The 14,478-nt window shown below is 45.8% G+C and overlaps 1 protein-coding gene across 2 annotated transcripts in view; it reads right to left on the reverse strand.

Moving 5' to 3' along the window:
- OLFML2B (olfactomedin like 2B) overlaps window positions 1–14,478 on the reverse strand; it is a 302,868-nt gene that overhangs the window by 153,794 nt on the left and 134,596 nt on the right. For both annotated transcript variants that reach the window (XM_040359727.1, XM_040359728.1), the window contains exon 2: window positions 1,217–1,480. In XM_040359727.1, the coding sequence (XP_040215661.1) occupies window positions 1,217–1,480 (264 nt within the window). The remainder of the gene's footprint in view (window positions 1–1,216; window positions 1,481–14,478) is intronic.

A 14,478-nucleotide genomic window follows, 5' to 3' on the forward strand; every position in this document is an offset into this window, starting at 1 on the left:
TTCCTTTGAATGTTCCATGATATAACAGACTTTGTATACTCGACGCGGAAATCGACGGAAACGCCACCTAGCGGCCAGCGTAAATATGCACCTTAGATCCAACGGCGTACTAAGACGTAAGCCAGTCGGATCTAGCCCAGCTTCAGGCGTATCTTGTTTTGTGGATACAAAACAAAGATACACCGGAGCAAACTAGAAGTTACGTGGCGTATCAATAGATACGCCAGCGTAACTTCTTTGTGGATCAGGCCCTTTGTATCTAAAGTGTGTTTTACAGTATAACACCAGAAACTTGAAGGCCTCATTCACCTTTGCATATGGAGCTGAGCTGACTATGATTTCCCAGTGATAATTCACAGGGTTACCCTGTAGTTTGGGAAGCCCCGTTGAAAGCAATGGGCGCTGACAGTGCCTGCAGTTATTCACGCATGTTCTAATATATGAACATGCAGCGATTACCCGCAGATGATTAGCCCTGGATTCAGACTGTCTGCTTCCAGGCATCATGTTTGCTCTGCATGTACTTCTACATGCTCAAGTAAGCCCATAATTCAAATAAAGTGATTTACCCCAGCTCTTGTTCATTTCCTTTAGTAAACCAGGCCCATTAGCTCTAAATTCTGTGATACTGGGCTTGATTAATCCATAGAGGATAGCAATTAACTGCCAAAGTGGCCTCTCAAGATAAGTCATAACCATAATATTGACTGTTTCAGGCCTCGTACACACGACTGAGTTTCTCTGCAAAAACCAGCAAGAAACTTGCTGGGAGATATTTTTTTGCAGAGGAAACCGGTCGTGTGTACATTTTCGTCGAGGAAACTGTCGAGAAACTCGACGAGCCAAAAAGAAAGCATGTTCTTTATTTCCTTGACGGGAATGGAGAAAATTGGCTTGTCGAGTTTCTCGACAGCTTCACAAGGAACTTGGCGAGCAAAACTATGTGTTTCGCCCGTCGAGTTTCTCGGTCGTGTGTACGAGGCTTCAGAATTCGAATTATCTCAAAGCCTTGAGAAATTCTGACTTCATATCTCAAAGCTTTGAAATATCCCCTAAGATTTTTTGTAGAATATTGTAAACTGGCCCTAGGGATTTTGTGTAGAAATGTGCATTTCAAGAAACGTTAATTCTAATGCTGAAAATATGAACCATATGGTTAAACTGTAATGCAAAGAGTAAGAAGTAGCACAAGTATGTATTAGTATGGAACAACTACCTTGAAACCATTTTTCTCTGCTTCTTGTAATTTCCTTAGGCGAAAATCTCCCTCACAAGGGTTTAAAGCAGACGGTGGTGCTACACATGCACATTTACAGTCTGGTCCAGAAGTTATAGTCTCCACAGTATAGTAATCTTCTTCCACTGGAGGGCTGTTCTTTTTTATTTGACACGAGTCTCTGTTCAGTGGCTTCACAACACATTTGCACTTGCAGTTAGTTCCTTCGGATATGGCTTTGACCTTGTCATAATCACCCAGTAGCTGTGAAAAAGAATGATAACTGCCATCAAAGAATGCATGCCATTCAATATTGTAGTTAGATCTAAAGGGGTCGTAAAGGTAAAAAAAAATGTTTTCCTAAATAGCTTTCTTTACCTTAGTGCAGTCCTCCTTCACTTACCTCATCCTTCCATTTTGCTTTTAAATGTCCTTATTTCTTCTGAGAAATCCTCACTTCCTGTTCTTCTTCCTGTTCTTCTGTCTGTAACTCCACACAGTAATGCAAGGCTTTCTCCATGGTGTGGAGTGTCGTGCTTGTCCCCTCCCTTGAGGGGGCGAGCAGGAGGGTCAGGATGCTCTCTACGTTGCAGATAGAGAAAGAAGCTGTGTGTTAGTGGGTGTCCTGACTCTCCTGCTCGCCCCCTCCCCCCTAAAGGGAGGGGGCAAGCACGACACTCCACACCAGGGAGAAAGCCTTGCAGTACTGTGTGTAGTTACAGACAGAAGAACAGGAAGTGAGGATTTCTCAGAAGAAATAAGCAAAATGGAAGGATGAGGTAAGTGAGGGAGGACTGCACTAAGGTAAAGGCAGCTATTTAGGGAAAACATGTTTTACCTTTACAACCCCTTTAACTTATCAACAAAATGCAGGAAAGATAGTATAACAATGTAAAGAAATTAAGGTAGAAAAGATTTAAGATTAAATTAAATTTATACTTATACTCCCAAAACTACCAAATATTGCTGTAAGGCCTCAGATGGGCGCTGAAATCCATTGCCTGTGAAATGAATGCCTTGTTTATGCTGCATGCAGGCATCCCATTCATATCTATTGGGATGCAGTGACTGCACAGACACAGCTGTTTGTCCTAATTTGACCCAATTTGACAGCTGTGTGGGTGTGGGTGAGCAGCATTAAAAGCAAGCTGTCTATGTTCATGCCCACTCACCTACACTACCAGGGCTGCTGTTAGAAATCCCGGGGCCCCGTACAGCCTACCAGGCAGCCCCCCCCCCCCCCATATAGTAAGGAAAAAAAAAATACTGTGCTGTCTAAACGATAGTAGTAAAATATAAATATAGGTGAGCTGCTGCAACTAACAATGTGAGATACACACCAAAGAATATAATATTAAAGAAAAATAGCTGCGCTGCAATATCAGTGAACTAAACGTGATGTCTAAGTTCTCATATACTCCAATGATCATGTAATTGAACAGAGCATATGTGAAAAGTTAAGGTGACCAATGATAATAGACCAAATAAAATGACAGCTACCTGTCTATTTATACAGTGTCAAACCAACTAAAAAAACATCACAAGAGGTGGAACTAAATCCGCCTGCAGTCACCAGTGATGATGTAGTGACAAAAATAATAATAAACACAATTAAATGAAATATATTGAATGAGAAAAGTTGCTTGAAAATCAAGTGTTAGACCCCTTTCACATTGAGGCGTTTTTCATGCGGTACATCGCTAAAAATAGCGCTGCTATACCGCATGAAAAAATCATGCCCTGCAGGCTTCAATGTGAAAGCCCGAAGGCTTTCACACTGAAGCGGTGCGGTAGCAGGACCGCTCCAAAAGTCTGCTAGCCGCATCTTTGGAGCGGTATAGGAGCGGGGTGTTTACCACTCCTATACCTCGCCTTCCCATTGAAATCAATGGGTAACCGCGGTAATATCGCCCGCAATGCGAGCGGTATTAACCCTTTTTCGGCCGCTAGCGGGGGTTAAAACCTCACCGCTAGCGCCCGAATATCGCGGTAAATACGACGGTATAGCGGCGCTAAAAATAGCTAGGCTATACCGTCACCGCACCTCCGCTGCCCAATGTAAAAGCAGCCTTAGTCTCGAATGAAAGAGTCCTCTCCAAATGTAATAACTGTAACTTCAAACAAACGAAACACCTCAAGAAGAGTGATGATCTCAGATTGAGAAAGATTCCTCCACCAACAAATATACCAGATTAATTGATCTCGTATTAAGGAGATCACATTCGCTTGTGGCTCACACCCCAGCCAAGGTCTCTATAACTCCCTGCAGAGTCCCTCCATTTCCTGATTGGATATACCTCAATGAGATCTGTGACTCAACAGCTCAGCAGTTTTCATTGCCTGGAAAAGAAATCCCCAAACTGTCTGAGGAAGCCGTCCCTTTAGGACCTTATCCCTCTCTCCTCTACATCCATCGCTCTCCTCATATATAAAAAAATTTTTTCACAAAAAATACACTAAAATCATTATTAGTGGACACAAACATAACAGAGAACCTGTGTAAATGAGCCCTTTTATAATAGAACAGGAAGGGGGATCGGCTCATCTGAAAGCTGGTGGGAGGGAGAGAAACCGGCTTTCAGCTGCTGCAGAGAGCCACATGGGGCATGTTTCTAAAATTGCCCCTCCGCCCGACCACACCGATCCGCCTGCTGTTCAGGCCCCTCTGTGTGCCGGGGCCCCCTACAGGAGGACTGGTGGTCCCCTCTATCAGCGGCCCTGTACACTACTGTCAAATTGGGATGAGCAGCTGTGTCCATACAGCCACTGCACCCCAATAGATATGAATGGGCTGCCTGCATGTAGCACCTGGTGGCTGAAGTCATATAAACAAGACACTTATTTTCAGGCTAGGGATGTCAGCACCCCTCTGAATGACACCTTATTCTGAATTAGCATTCCCAGAAGCCCTACATTATGCAATTTCTCATTGGGCTACCCCGGCCTCAGTACAGCTTTAAGCATAGGTTTGAGGTATGCAAAGTTTTAGCACGGAACTGATTAAAATCTGCTTGAGTTGGAAATGATTCATATACAGTAACTTGTGTATGAAGAGAAGAAGCTGTACCTCATAATGGAACCATTTATGTTGTGCACAAATGAGATGTTTGAAGAAATAATTACAATGTATGAAGTTGTATAAATCCTTTCTGTGAAATATCATTACTATTCAGTAAGCATTTCTTCTCAAATTAAAGACCAAACCAAATATGTTTTCCTTTATTAAGACACCATATCATTTTCTCCTTGGAGGTAAAGCATTTTTTGGATATTGTGCTGACTTAGGAAACGATCATTGGCTTCAATGGTTTTTAGAAAACAGTTGGATCTCTCTATTGTCTTCTCAAAATCTGGCAATGTTTATGAATTGGTTAACCACACACTGAGCTAAAATGCAGGGTATTCCCAGTCTGCTAAAGGGAAATGGGGATGCTGAAGTCAGCATTTTGGAAACATGTGAAACTGTTCTGCAATCGAGTGGTTCAGATGAACTACTGAGGCTTCTGTAGGAATGCTGGTTCCCATGATGTACAAAGATGGCAAGAATGAAGGGCAAATTACAGGACTATCTATATTAACAGAGCCATACTGAGTTTACAGTAGGTCTGTTATGAAATCCAGGGCAGAAGGTTTTGATTTTTACCTCATGAAAAATAACATGTGCTTATTATGCCAAAACTACGGCAACATTTTGTGAAATGTCATTTGGTATCCTTCCAACTAGAGGAACATTTGCCATATGGAGTACTGAGGTCACATCCCGCTACTGTTTGCAATAATGCTCATAAGAGTATGACTTAATATTTGTTACACTTAACCTTTTCCAGATCCAGGTGGCAGATACTAAAGAAGAGGAGCTAAGCGAGCCAGCAGGGGTCTCCCAGAGGAGGTTCAGGGCCACTCTGTGCAATACCAACAGGTACGTATAATATGTTTTTTGATTGTAAGAAGAAAAAAGGCTTTATAACAGCATTAAAGCGGAGTTCCACCTAAAAATGGAACTTCAGCTTAATCCACTCCTTCCCCCCTTACATGCCAAATTTGGCATGTAATTTTTTTGGGGGGGAAGTGGGGGGGGTCAGGAGGAGTGGGACTTCCTGTCCCACCTCGTCCTTCCGCCGAGGGGCTGGTAAGGCGAATAGCTTAATCGCCTTATTGCAGCCCCTCCCTGTAGGTGAGCGCCTGTCCAATCGGACGGTGCCGCGCCGCTAGCGCATGCGCAGTGGGTGCCCGGCCGCGAAGCCGAAAGCTGTCACTGCCGGGTGCCCACACTAGGGGGGGGCGAGGAGCGGAGCCCTGGCCGGCGCGTCGCTGGAACCGTGGAGCAGGTAAGTGTCTGTTTATTAAAAGCCAGCAGCTACACTTTTTGAAGCTGCTGACTTTTAATAAACTTAAAAAAAGTCTGAAACACCCTGTAACGGCTACCCATGTAGTGTGAGGGTCTCAGCCGTTGGAGACGTCCTTTTCCCTGGCAAGCTGCGATATGCAGGTACCGTCGGTATATCCCATCGAACGCCCTTTCAAGAAACGAGACGGGCTACGTTTGCAGAGTCAAGCAGACTGAACTTTAATGCCATATTTTTCCTCCTTATATCTGGTTACAAACTGTACAGAAACAAATGACACTCCCCCCCCCCAGGGGGGGCTTCAATACACATACTTTGAAATAATGACATTCCCTTGAGCCAATCAGCCGCTAGACGTTTTGGCTCCTAAACTTAGCTCGATCAGACAATAGAATTCAATTAACCTTTAAAACAATTATCACTCACACATAATCCCCATCAGCATACACCTCACAGGGGGCTGTTACCTACACAAGAGAGAGTTCATTAGCTATGCAAAGGGTACATTAGCATTCAGCAGTGAAAGAGACCCTTTGTCCAGTTAACCCTTTGAGCTCAGAATACACTGTGGTACATCCAATTGTGACAAGCCATGCAGTTCCTTGTAGTCCTCCCTGCATGAAGATTATCGATGTCCCGGCAGCATGCATAGGTCCGTTACACACCCCTTTAAGTATAGTTATTGTGAATATTTTGTTTGCCACGCTTCTATTGTTATTAGTTTATATTTATTTAGAATAATTTTGTTCAGTAAAGTTATATTTATTTTAAAATTGTCTTTATTATTATTATTATTATTATTATTATACAGGATTTATATAGAGCCAACAGTTTACGCAGCGCTTTACAATATAAAAGGGAGACAATACAGTTACAATACAATAAAATACAAGATGATTAAGATGGCCCTGCTCAGAAGAGCTTACAATCTAATAGGGTGGAGCAGGTGGTACAAAAAGTTGTCAGGCCTCGTACACACGACCGAGTTCCTCTGCAAAAACCAGCAAGAAACTTGCTGGGAGATATTTTTTTGCCGAGGAAACCGGACGTGTGTACATTTTCGTAGAGGAAACTGTCGAGAAACTCAACGAGCCAAAAAGAGAGCATGTTCTCTATTTCCTTGACGGGAATGGAGAAAATTGGCCTGTCGAGTTTCTTGACGGCTTCACGAGGAACTCGACGAGCAAAACGATGTGTTTAGCCCGTCGAGTTTCTCGGTCGTGTGTACGAGGCCTAACTGTGGGGAATGAGCTGAAGGAAATGGTAAAAGATTAGTTGGAGACGTGATAGGCTTCCCTGAAGAGGTGAGTTTTCAGGGATCGCCTGAAGGTAGCAAGAGTAGGGGATAGCCGGAACAGGTTGAGGTAGTGAGTTCCAGAGGATGGGAGACGCTCTGGAGAATCAATAACCACTGTAAAATATGGGCTTTATAATGCTTTCTTCAAGCATTACAGATTGTATTTATTTGGTAGACTGGTTTAATAAAATACCTTCTGTTTTTTAATTATAAGCTGCCAAATGCATGAAAATTAAAAAAAAAAATGATTTTAGATGATATTTATTTATTAAATTATTTTAATAACAGGTATTTACAGTTTAAAATGGATAGAACAGAAAATGCCACTGCAGTCATAGCTGACATGGGGATGATGTGACTGGGAACAACTCTGTCATTGTCATTGGAGACTGTCAGTGGTAGCAGAGATTGAGAGCCAGCAGATATACAAAGTGTCAGCTGCTGGCCATCGGTGGAGAGCATTTACAAAAACATAACCCTAGCACATGTCAAACAAGTTTATTACAAAGTTTGGAATGTAAAACTAGGATTTGTTTGTTAAACTGCATAATATAAAATGAGGGCAAAGCAAACAATGGTAATTGTAACTGTTTTTTGTTTTGAGTAATGTTTAAAGTTTACGGTCTGCTGGTTCATTCAAATACAGGCATACCCCACTTTTAAGTACACAATGGGACCAGAGCATGTATGTAAAACGAAAATGTACTTAAAGTGAAACAATACTTTTTTTCACTTCTAGAGTGTAGTGGGGGGTCAGGAGCTGTAGTGGGGGTATCAGGAGCTGTAGTGGGGGAGTCAGGGGCACACTGTAACAGTGCAGGGTATGCTCTCGGAACTTCAGCTCCTTCTACTGCGGCTGCAAAATGTCTGTACAGTACTTGTAAGGCACTTTACATATACTTGCAGGTATGTCCTTACTCGCGAGTGTATGTAAAGTGAGTGTACTTAAAGCGGGGTATGCCTGTAGTTGTTTTCTAAGCCTAGAGTGATTTTAATGTCTGAGACTGAATAAATCTCACAGTGATCAAATCGCTTCCTTGTGCTACTCTAGCAGATTGATGCGTGGTTGTTATGGGACTAGTCTCTCGTGGGAAGAGTAACCACATTGGATATACTTGAATGGGAAAAAATGAGCAAATGTTGAGTGAGTAATCTTGTAGCACCCCTTAAAATCTTTGGAAGCCAAGAAAGGATGACAATCACTAATAGTTTATGATACACTGAAGCATTGTACAAGTGTGGGAGATTGATCTCTCAGTCTGGCTACTAAAAATCTCTTGTGCAGCAACACACTTTAAAAGTAATATGATAGAAGCAAGAAGTGTTTGTAAAGGCAATTTTTTTTATATTAAACATATCATGCTTACCTGCTCTGTGCAATGGTTTTAGCATAGAGCAGCCCCTATCCTCCTCTTCTTGGGTCCCCAGTTGGCGCTCTGGGCCCCTGCAGAATGCCCCCATAGCAAGTCGCTTGCTATGGGGGCACTCATGCGTGCTCGCTCCCGTGCCCTGCTGTGTTCATATGACCCATAGATTGTAGCTCAGCCCCCCTCTCTCTCCTCACTAGCTGTGCAGCAGAAGCCAATGACTCCAGCTGCTGCATCTCAACCTATCAAGAGGGAGAGATCAGCGAGAGTCTCAGTTCTTGTTCACCTCGCTGGATCGAGATCGAGCTTAGGTAAGTATAGGGGGGTTGAGAGGGGATCTGCACACTGAAGGTTTTTTACCTTCATGCATAGAATGTTAGTGATTGTACCGATGTCCGTAAGTAGGAAAGAAATGCTTTACCAGTTAAAGCGGTACTTCACCCAAAAGTTGAAGTTCCACTTATTTGCCTCTTCCCCCCTCCCTCCCGCCACATTTGGCACTTTTTTTTGGGGGGGGTGGTCAAAACCAGGTACCCGCTCCCACTTCCGACTGGATCGCCATAGTGAGCTAAATGGAAGTTCACCCCCCATCGCAGGTCCCAGAAGACTGTGGGATCATTTACAAAGCACAGCTCGGACATGCACAGTGGGAAGCCAGCCGCAAGGCTTCACTGCCGGTTTACTTTAGTTAAGATACCAACGCCTGGACCATTAAAGAATCGTCAGGGGTGAGGACAGTGCTGGATCCCTGGACAGGTAAGTGTCCTTGTATTAAAAGTCAGCAGCTATAGTATTTGTAGCTGCTGAGTTAAACATTTTGGGGGGGAGACTGAGGGGGTTATTTACGAAAGGCAAATCCACTTTGCACTACAAGTGCAATTGGAAGTGCAGTCTCTGTAGATCCATTGGACCTTTCCTTTTCTCAATCTACACTTCCTCCCTGGGTCAGTTGATTGCCTCCTATGGCTTTCAATATCATCTCTACGCTGACTACACCCAAATCAACTTCTCCACCGCCAAACTCACTCCATCTGGCTTCTCATGCATCACTTACTTACTAACAGACATATTAGCCTGGATGTCACATCACTTCCTCAAACTCAACCTATCCAAATATGAGCTCATGATAATTCCTCCCCCACATGCCACTTCCCCTGATTTCTCTGTCAAAATCAACGGATCAACTATCAACTCCTTTCCCCATGCCAAGGTCCTAGGTGTAATCCTGCACTCTGAATTATGCTTTTGGTCCCACATCCAATTGCTGTCCAAAGCTTGCCGCCGCAACCTCCAACATCTGAAAGACACGCCCCTTCCTAACCAATGTCACCACAAAGCTTTTTATCCATTCCCTGGTCATCTCTCGCCTTGACTACTGCAACTCTCTCCTCATTGGTTTACCCCTAAATAGGCTATCCCCCCTGCAGTCCATTAAGAAACACTGCTTTCAGGCTCATCCACCTTACAAAACGCTCTGCGTCTGCTATCCCTCTTTGCAAATCCCTCCATTGACAGCTACTCAACCAACTAACAATAACTTACAAAGCCAACCACAACCTGGCCCCCAGCTACATCACTAACCTAGTCTCAAAATACCAATCAAATTATCCTCTTCACTCCTCTCAAGACATCCTGCTCTCTATCTCCCTTGTCATCTCATCCCATGCTCACCTCCAGGACTTCTTCCGAGCCTCTCCCATCCTCTGGAATGCTATATCCCAATCTGTCCGACTATCTCCTACAGTACATGTCTGCGAGAATGTGTTTCCAGCACGACGGCATCGCGCTGATTCTCGGCGACAGGGTGCCGACATCTTGCACTTGCTGGAATAGGAAAGGCACATTCCAGCGATTGAGACATAGAAGCGACGGGGATCCGACTTGGATTCCCGCCAATTCTAGCCGCAGCGTTTGGTATGAATCATGAGGGGGTACTTCACGCCAAAGGAGCATACCAGGCCCTTAGGTCTGATATGGATTGTAAGGAGAACCCCCCTACGCCGAAAAAACGGTATGGGGGTTCCCCCACAATCCATACCAGACCCGTATCCGAGCACGCCGCCCGGCCGGTCAGGAAAGCAGTGGGGAGGAGCGAGCGCCCCCCTCCTGAGCCGTACCAGGCCGCATGCCCTCAACATGGGGGATGGGGGGGTGGGTGCTTTGGGGCAGGGGGGCGCTCTGCAGCCCCCCACCCCAAAGCACCCTGTCCCCATGTTGATAAGGACAGGGCCTCTTCCTGACAACCCTGGCCATTGGTTGATTTGGTCTGCGGGCGGGGGGCTTATCGGAATCTGGGAGCCCCCTTTAATAAGGGGGCCCCCAGATACTGGCCCACCACCCTAGGTGAATGAGTATGGGGTACATCGTACCCCTACCCATTCACCTGGAGGAAAAGTGTCAATAAAATAAACACACAACACAGGTGTTTAAAATTATTTATTAGTCAGCTTCGGGGTCTTCTCCGCTCTCCGGGGGTCTTCTCCGCTCTCCGGGGGTCTTCTCTGCTCTCCGGGGGGGGGTCTTCTCCTGACTTCGGGGGTCTTCTTTCGTCTTCTCCGCTCTCCAGTGTCGTCTCGGCGCTCCCTGGTTCTTCTCCCGCTCGCTCTCCGCCGCTATCTTCTTTGAAGCTCTCTTACTAGCAGCGGCCAGCCTAGTCTTCTTTGGCGCCTTCTTCTTTTCTTCCAATGTTGCCACGACGCTCCCTCCCGCTGTAATGCCGTGGGTCCCGAAGCATGCTGGGATTGTGATGTCATAAGAGGCCTATATAAATCGCCGCGCACCGCACACCCGGCATTACAGCGGAAGGGAGCGTCGAGTCAACATCGGAAGAAATAAAGAAAAGAAGAAGGCAGAAGGCGGCAAAGAAGACCGGCTGGCCACCGCCAGTAGGAAAAAACAAAACTGCGCTAATAAACCTACTAATATAACCCACTATAGGCAGCAGCTGGCGTGCGATACACAGGCAACAATACAAGAACAAAAGGCTGGCGCGGCTTTTTTGTTCTTGTATGGCCACCGTCAGTAAAAGAGCTTCAAAGAAGATATCGGCGGCCAGCCCCGAAGAAGGCACCAGAGAGTAAGCGGGAGAAGAACCGAGGAGCGCCGAGATGACACCGGAGAGCGGAGAAGACGAAAGAAGACCCCTGAAGTCAGAAGAAGACCCCCCCGGAGAGCGGAGAAGACCCCCGGAGCTGAATAATAAATTATTTTAAAAACCTGTGTTGTGTGTTTATTTTATTGACACTTTTTCTCCGGGTGAATGGGTAGGGGTAAAATGTACCCCATACTCATTCACCTAGGGTGGGGGGCCGGTATCTGGGGGCCCCCTTATTAAAGGGGGCTCCCAGATTCCGATAAGCCCCCCACCCGCAGACACCGACAACCAACGGCCAGGGTTGTCGGGAAGAGGCCCTGTCCTTATCAACATGGGGACAGGGTGCTTTGGGGTGGGGGGGCCGCAGGGCGCCCCCTGCCCCAGACCACCCCCTCTCCATGTTGAGGGAATGCGACCTGGTACGGCTCAGGAGGGGGGGCGCTCGCTTGTCCCCACTCCTTACCTGACCGGTCGGGCGGCGTGCTCGGATACTGGTCTGGTATGGATTGTGGGGGAACCCCCACACCGTTTTTTTGGCATAGGGGGTTCCCCTTACAATCCATACCGGACCTAAGGGGCTGGTATGCTCCTGGAGGGGAACCCATGCCGGTTTTTAATTTAAAATTTGGCGTGGAGTTCCCCCTCATGATTCATACCAAACGCAGCGGCTAAAATTGTCGGGAATCCAAGTCGGATCCCCGTCGCTTCTATGTCGGCTTTTTCTCATCGCGGCGAGCCGGCTCGGCGCTGGCTCCCGCGACGTGGCTCGTAGGTGGTCAATCTCGCAGAGAAAAGGAGCGAGATTGACACAATATCGCGGTCACCTACTGTATTTTGTCTACTTTCAGACGATCCCTGAAAACTTTTCTCTTCAGAGAAGTCTATTTGGCCCCCACCTAACAACTCAATATTTATTTTCACCATCAGCACATCCCTTACAGTTATTACCTCTTGTATCTCCTGACCCTCCCTCTTAGACTGTAAGCTCTAACGAGCAGGGCTCTCTGATTCCTACTGTATTAGTGTATTATATTTGTACTGTCTACCCTCAAGTTGTAAAGCGTTGTATAAACTGTCGGCGCTATATAAATCCTGTATTATAATAATAATTTGGCATTGGACACAAACTCTGCCCCTACCATTTGCTGGTTCTACTGAACTCCGAACAGCCACTCAGTGAGATAAATTGCTTTGATACACAAATGGCATGGTGGCAGTGGTTAGTATTTTTTCCTGATCGCTCCCTCTATTTAAAAGTGTGTTTGATCTTATGTGTTTGTTCACAAAGTTTGAAAATGAGCCTGTTTAATGGCATGAAACAGGACTTTTTGATATGGAGGTTCATAGGCTTCAATTTGCGGCTGCCTGCTTGCACTTTTATAAAAATCTATATTTATTTATTACAGGTGCTTATACAACGAATTATTGAATATAGAAGCCCACTGTACAAACAATTGATGGAAATGGAAACTTTAAAAAACTTTTATTTGCAGAATAAAATATCTTGCTCAAATGTAGTGGTTGCCTTTTTCCAATGACAGCTTTTGCTTTGTTTTCTAATTGCATCACTATCACTATATTTTGGATCATATACCAATCCTTTGTAGAGCCAGAGTTACAAAAGAGAAAAGTATGATGTTCATGTGGATCTGAAGTGGATTTACTGAATTATACCCTTTATCTGCCTAAGGGGCTAAATTCTTGCACGTGGCACATATCGATTGCAAATGTGGGATCCATTACTGTTTGCTCCTGAGACCTGTTTTAGTTTGACAGATAAGGTCCTGGTTTGTGTATCAGTGCTTATAATAGCAGCTATTCCAGTGTTGTTAAGAATAAACAGCTGGGCCTCTTCTGTGCTTGTCAAAATGAAAAACACTATGGGCTCCTCTACACCTGTGTTTGGGGGTGGTAAAAAACAGGTGGTTGACTCACATTTTTAACCCCCCCCCCCCAGACTGCTCCCCTTAAGCTGGATTGGATGGGTGTAGTATACATAGCTCTGCCACAATGCTTTGCTTCATGGCCATGACAAAAATGTTACAATGTTCAGTGGGCAATAAGGCCACTGATTGGGACCCATTCAAGTGTGTAGGGCAGCCCTCAAAATTTCCACTTGCCTGCACAATTAAAAATACGCTAAGGGTGAGTGCGGAGCTGCAATGGAGGGTGGGGAGAGTTTGCCACTGGCGGACTGAGTTGAATGGAAGCCGATTCTACTCCTATCCTCTGCCCTCTGTCATCAGGGCTATTTTAATGGGCCCCCTGCAGTTCAGCCCTTCTCCCACTTTCTGGCGTTCCTCTTGCACTAAGGAAAACACCCCAAGCCAGAGGATTTGCTGCTTGTGTGGGTGGTGTGTGTACTGCTCTGATCACATGGGAGGAACAGGAGAGGAGGACGGCGGGGATCTGTGCCATATATATCCCACCCACACAAGCAGCGGCAGCAGTGGTAAGATTGTGGCCAGATCTAGAGGGCTGTTGCTCCCCTCTGCTCTCCCAGAGTTCAACTGCACCCCCCAAAAGCCCTCCACCACTCATAATGCTGTGCCTGCAGTCTCCCATCCCTGCATGACACACACACAGCTTGAGCTCAGCACTGAGAGCTCCTCCTACCCTTCTGATTCCATTACACAATCACACAGCTACGATGTGCACAGTGTAGAGCTGGCTACTGAAAATGAGCAGCCGTTCTGATCATGGAATTCCACAGGTCAGAACTAAACAAAGTAGCCAGCTATACACTGTGCACATGGTGGCTACTGTATGTGTGTGTTGTGTGTGGGGCAGGAGATCTTAGTGCCTGTGCTCAGGCTGTGTACAATGCATGGAAGCGGAGACAGAGTTCTGCTTATTGCACTGTCAGTAGTGTCCCCTTCTGCCCATCCTGTAGTTTACCCTCCTGCTCACCACACTGTGCTCTCCTAACCCCAGTACTTGCCATTCTGCCTCCCCATACTGTACCCTTCTGCCCACTCTGTACTGTAATTTTCTGCCCACCCTGTACTGTGCCCTCCGCCCCCTGTACTATGCCCTCCTGCCAACCTTGCACTTTGCCCTCCTGCCCTGTGCCCTCCTGCCCATCCTGTAGTTTACCCTCTTGCTCACCACACTGTGCTCTCCTAACCCTTGTACTGTGCTATTCTGCCTCCCTGTAC

This window comes from Rana temporaria, chromosome 7 (genome assembly GCF_905171775.1).
Source record: "Rana temporaria chromosome 7, aRanTem1.1, whole genome shotgun sequence".
Lineage (NCBI taxonomy): Eukaryota > Metazoa > Chordata > Amphibia > Anura > Ranidae > Rana > Rana temporaria.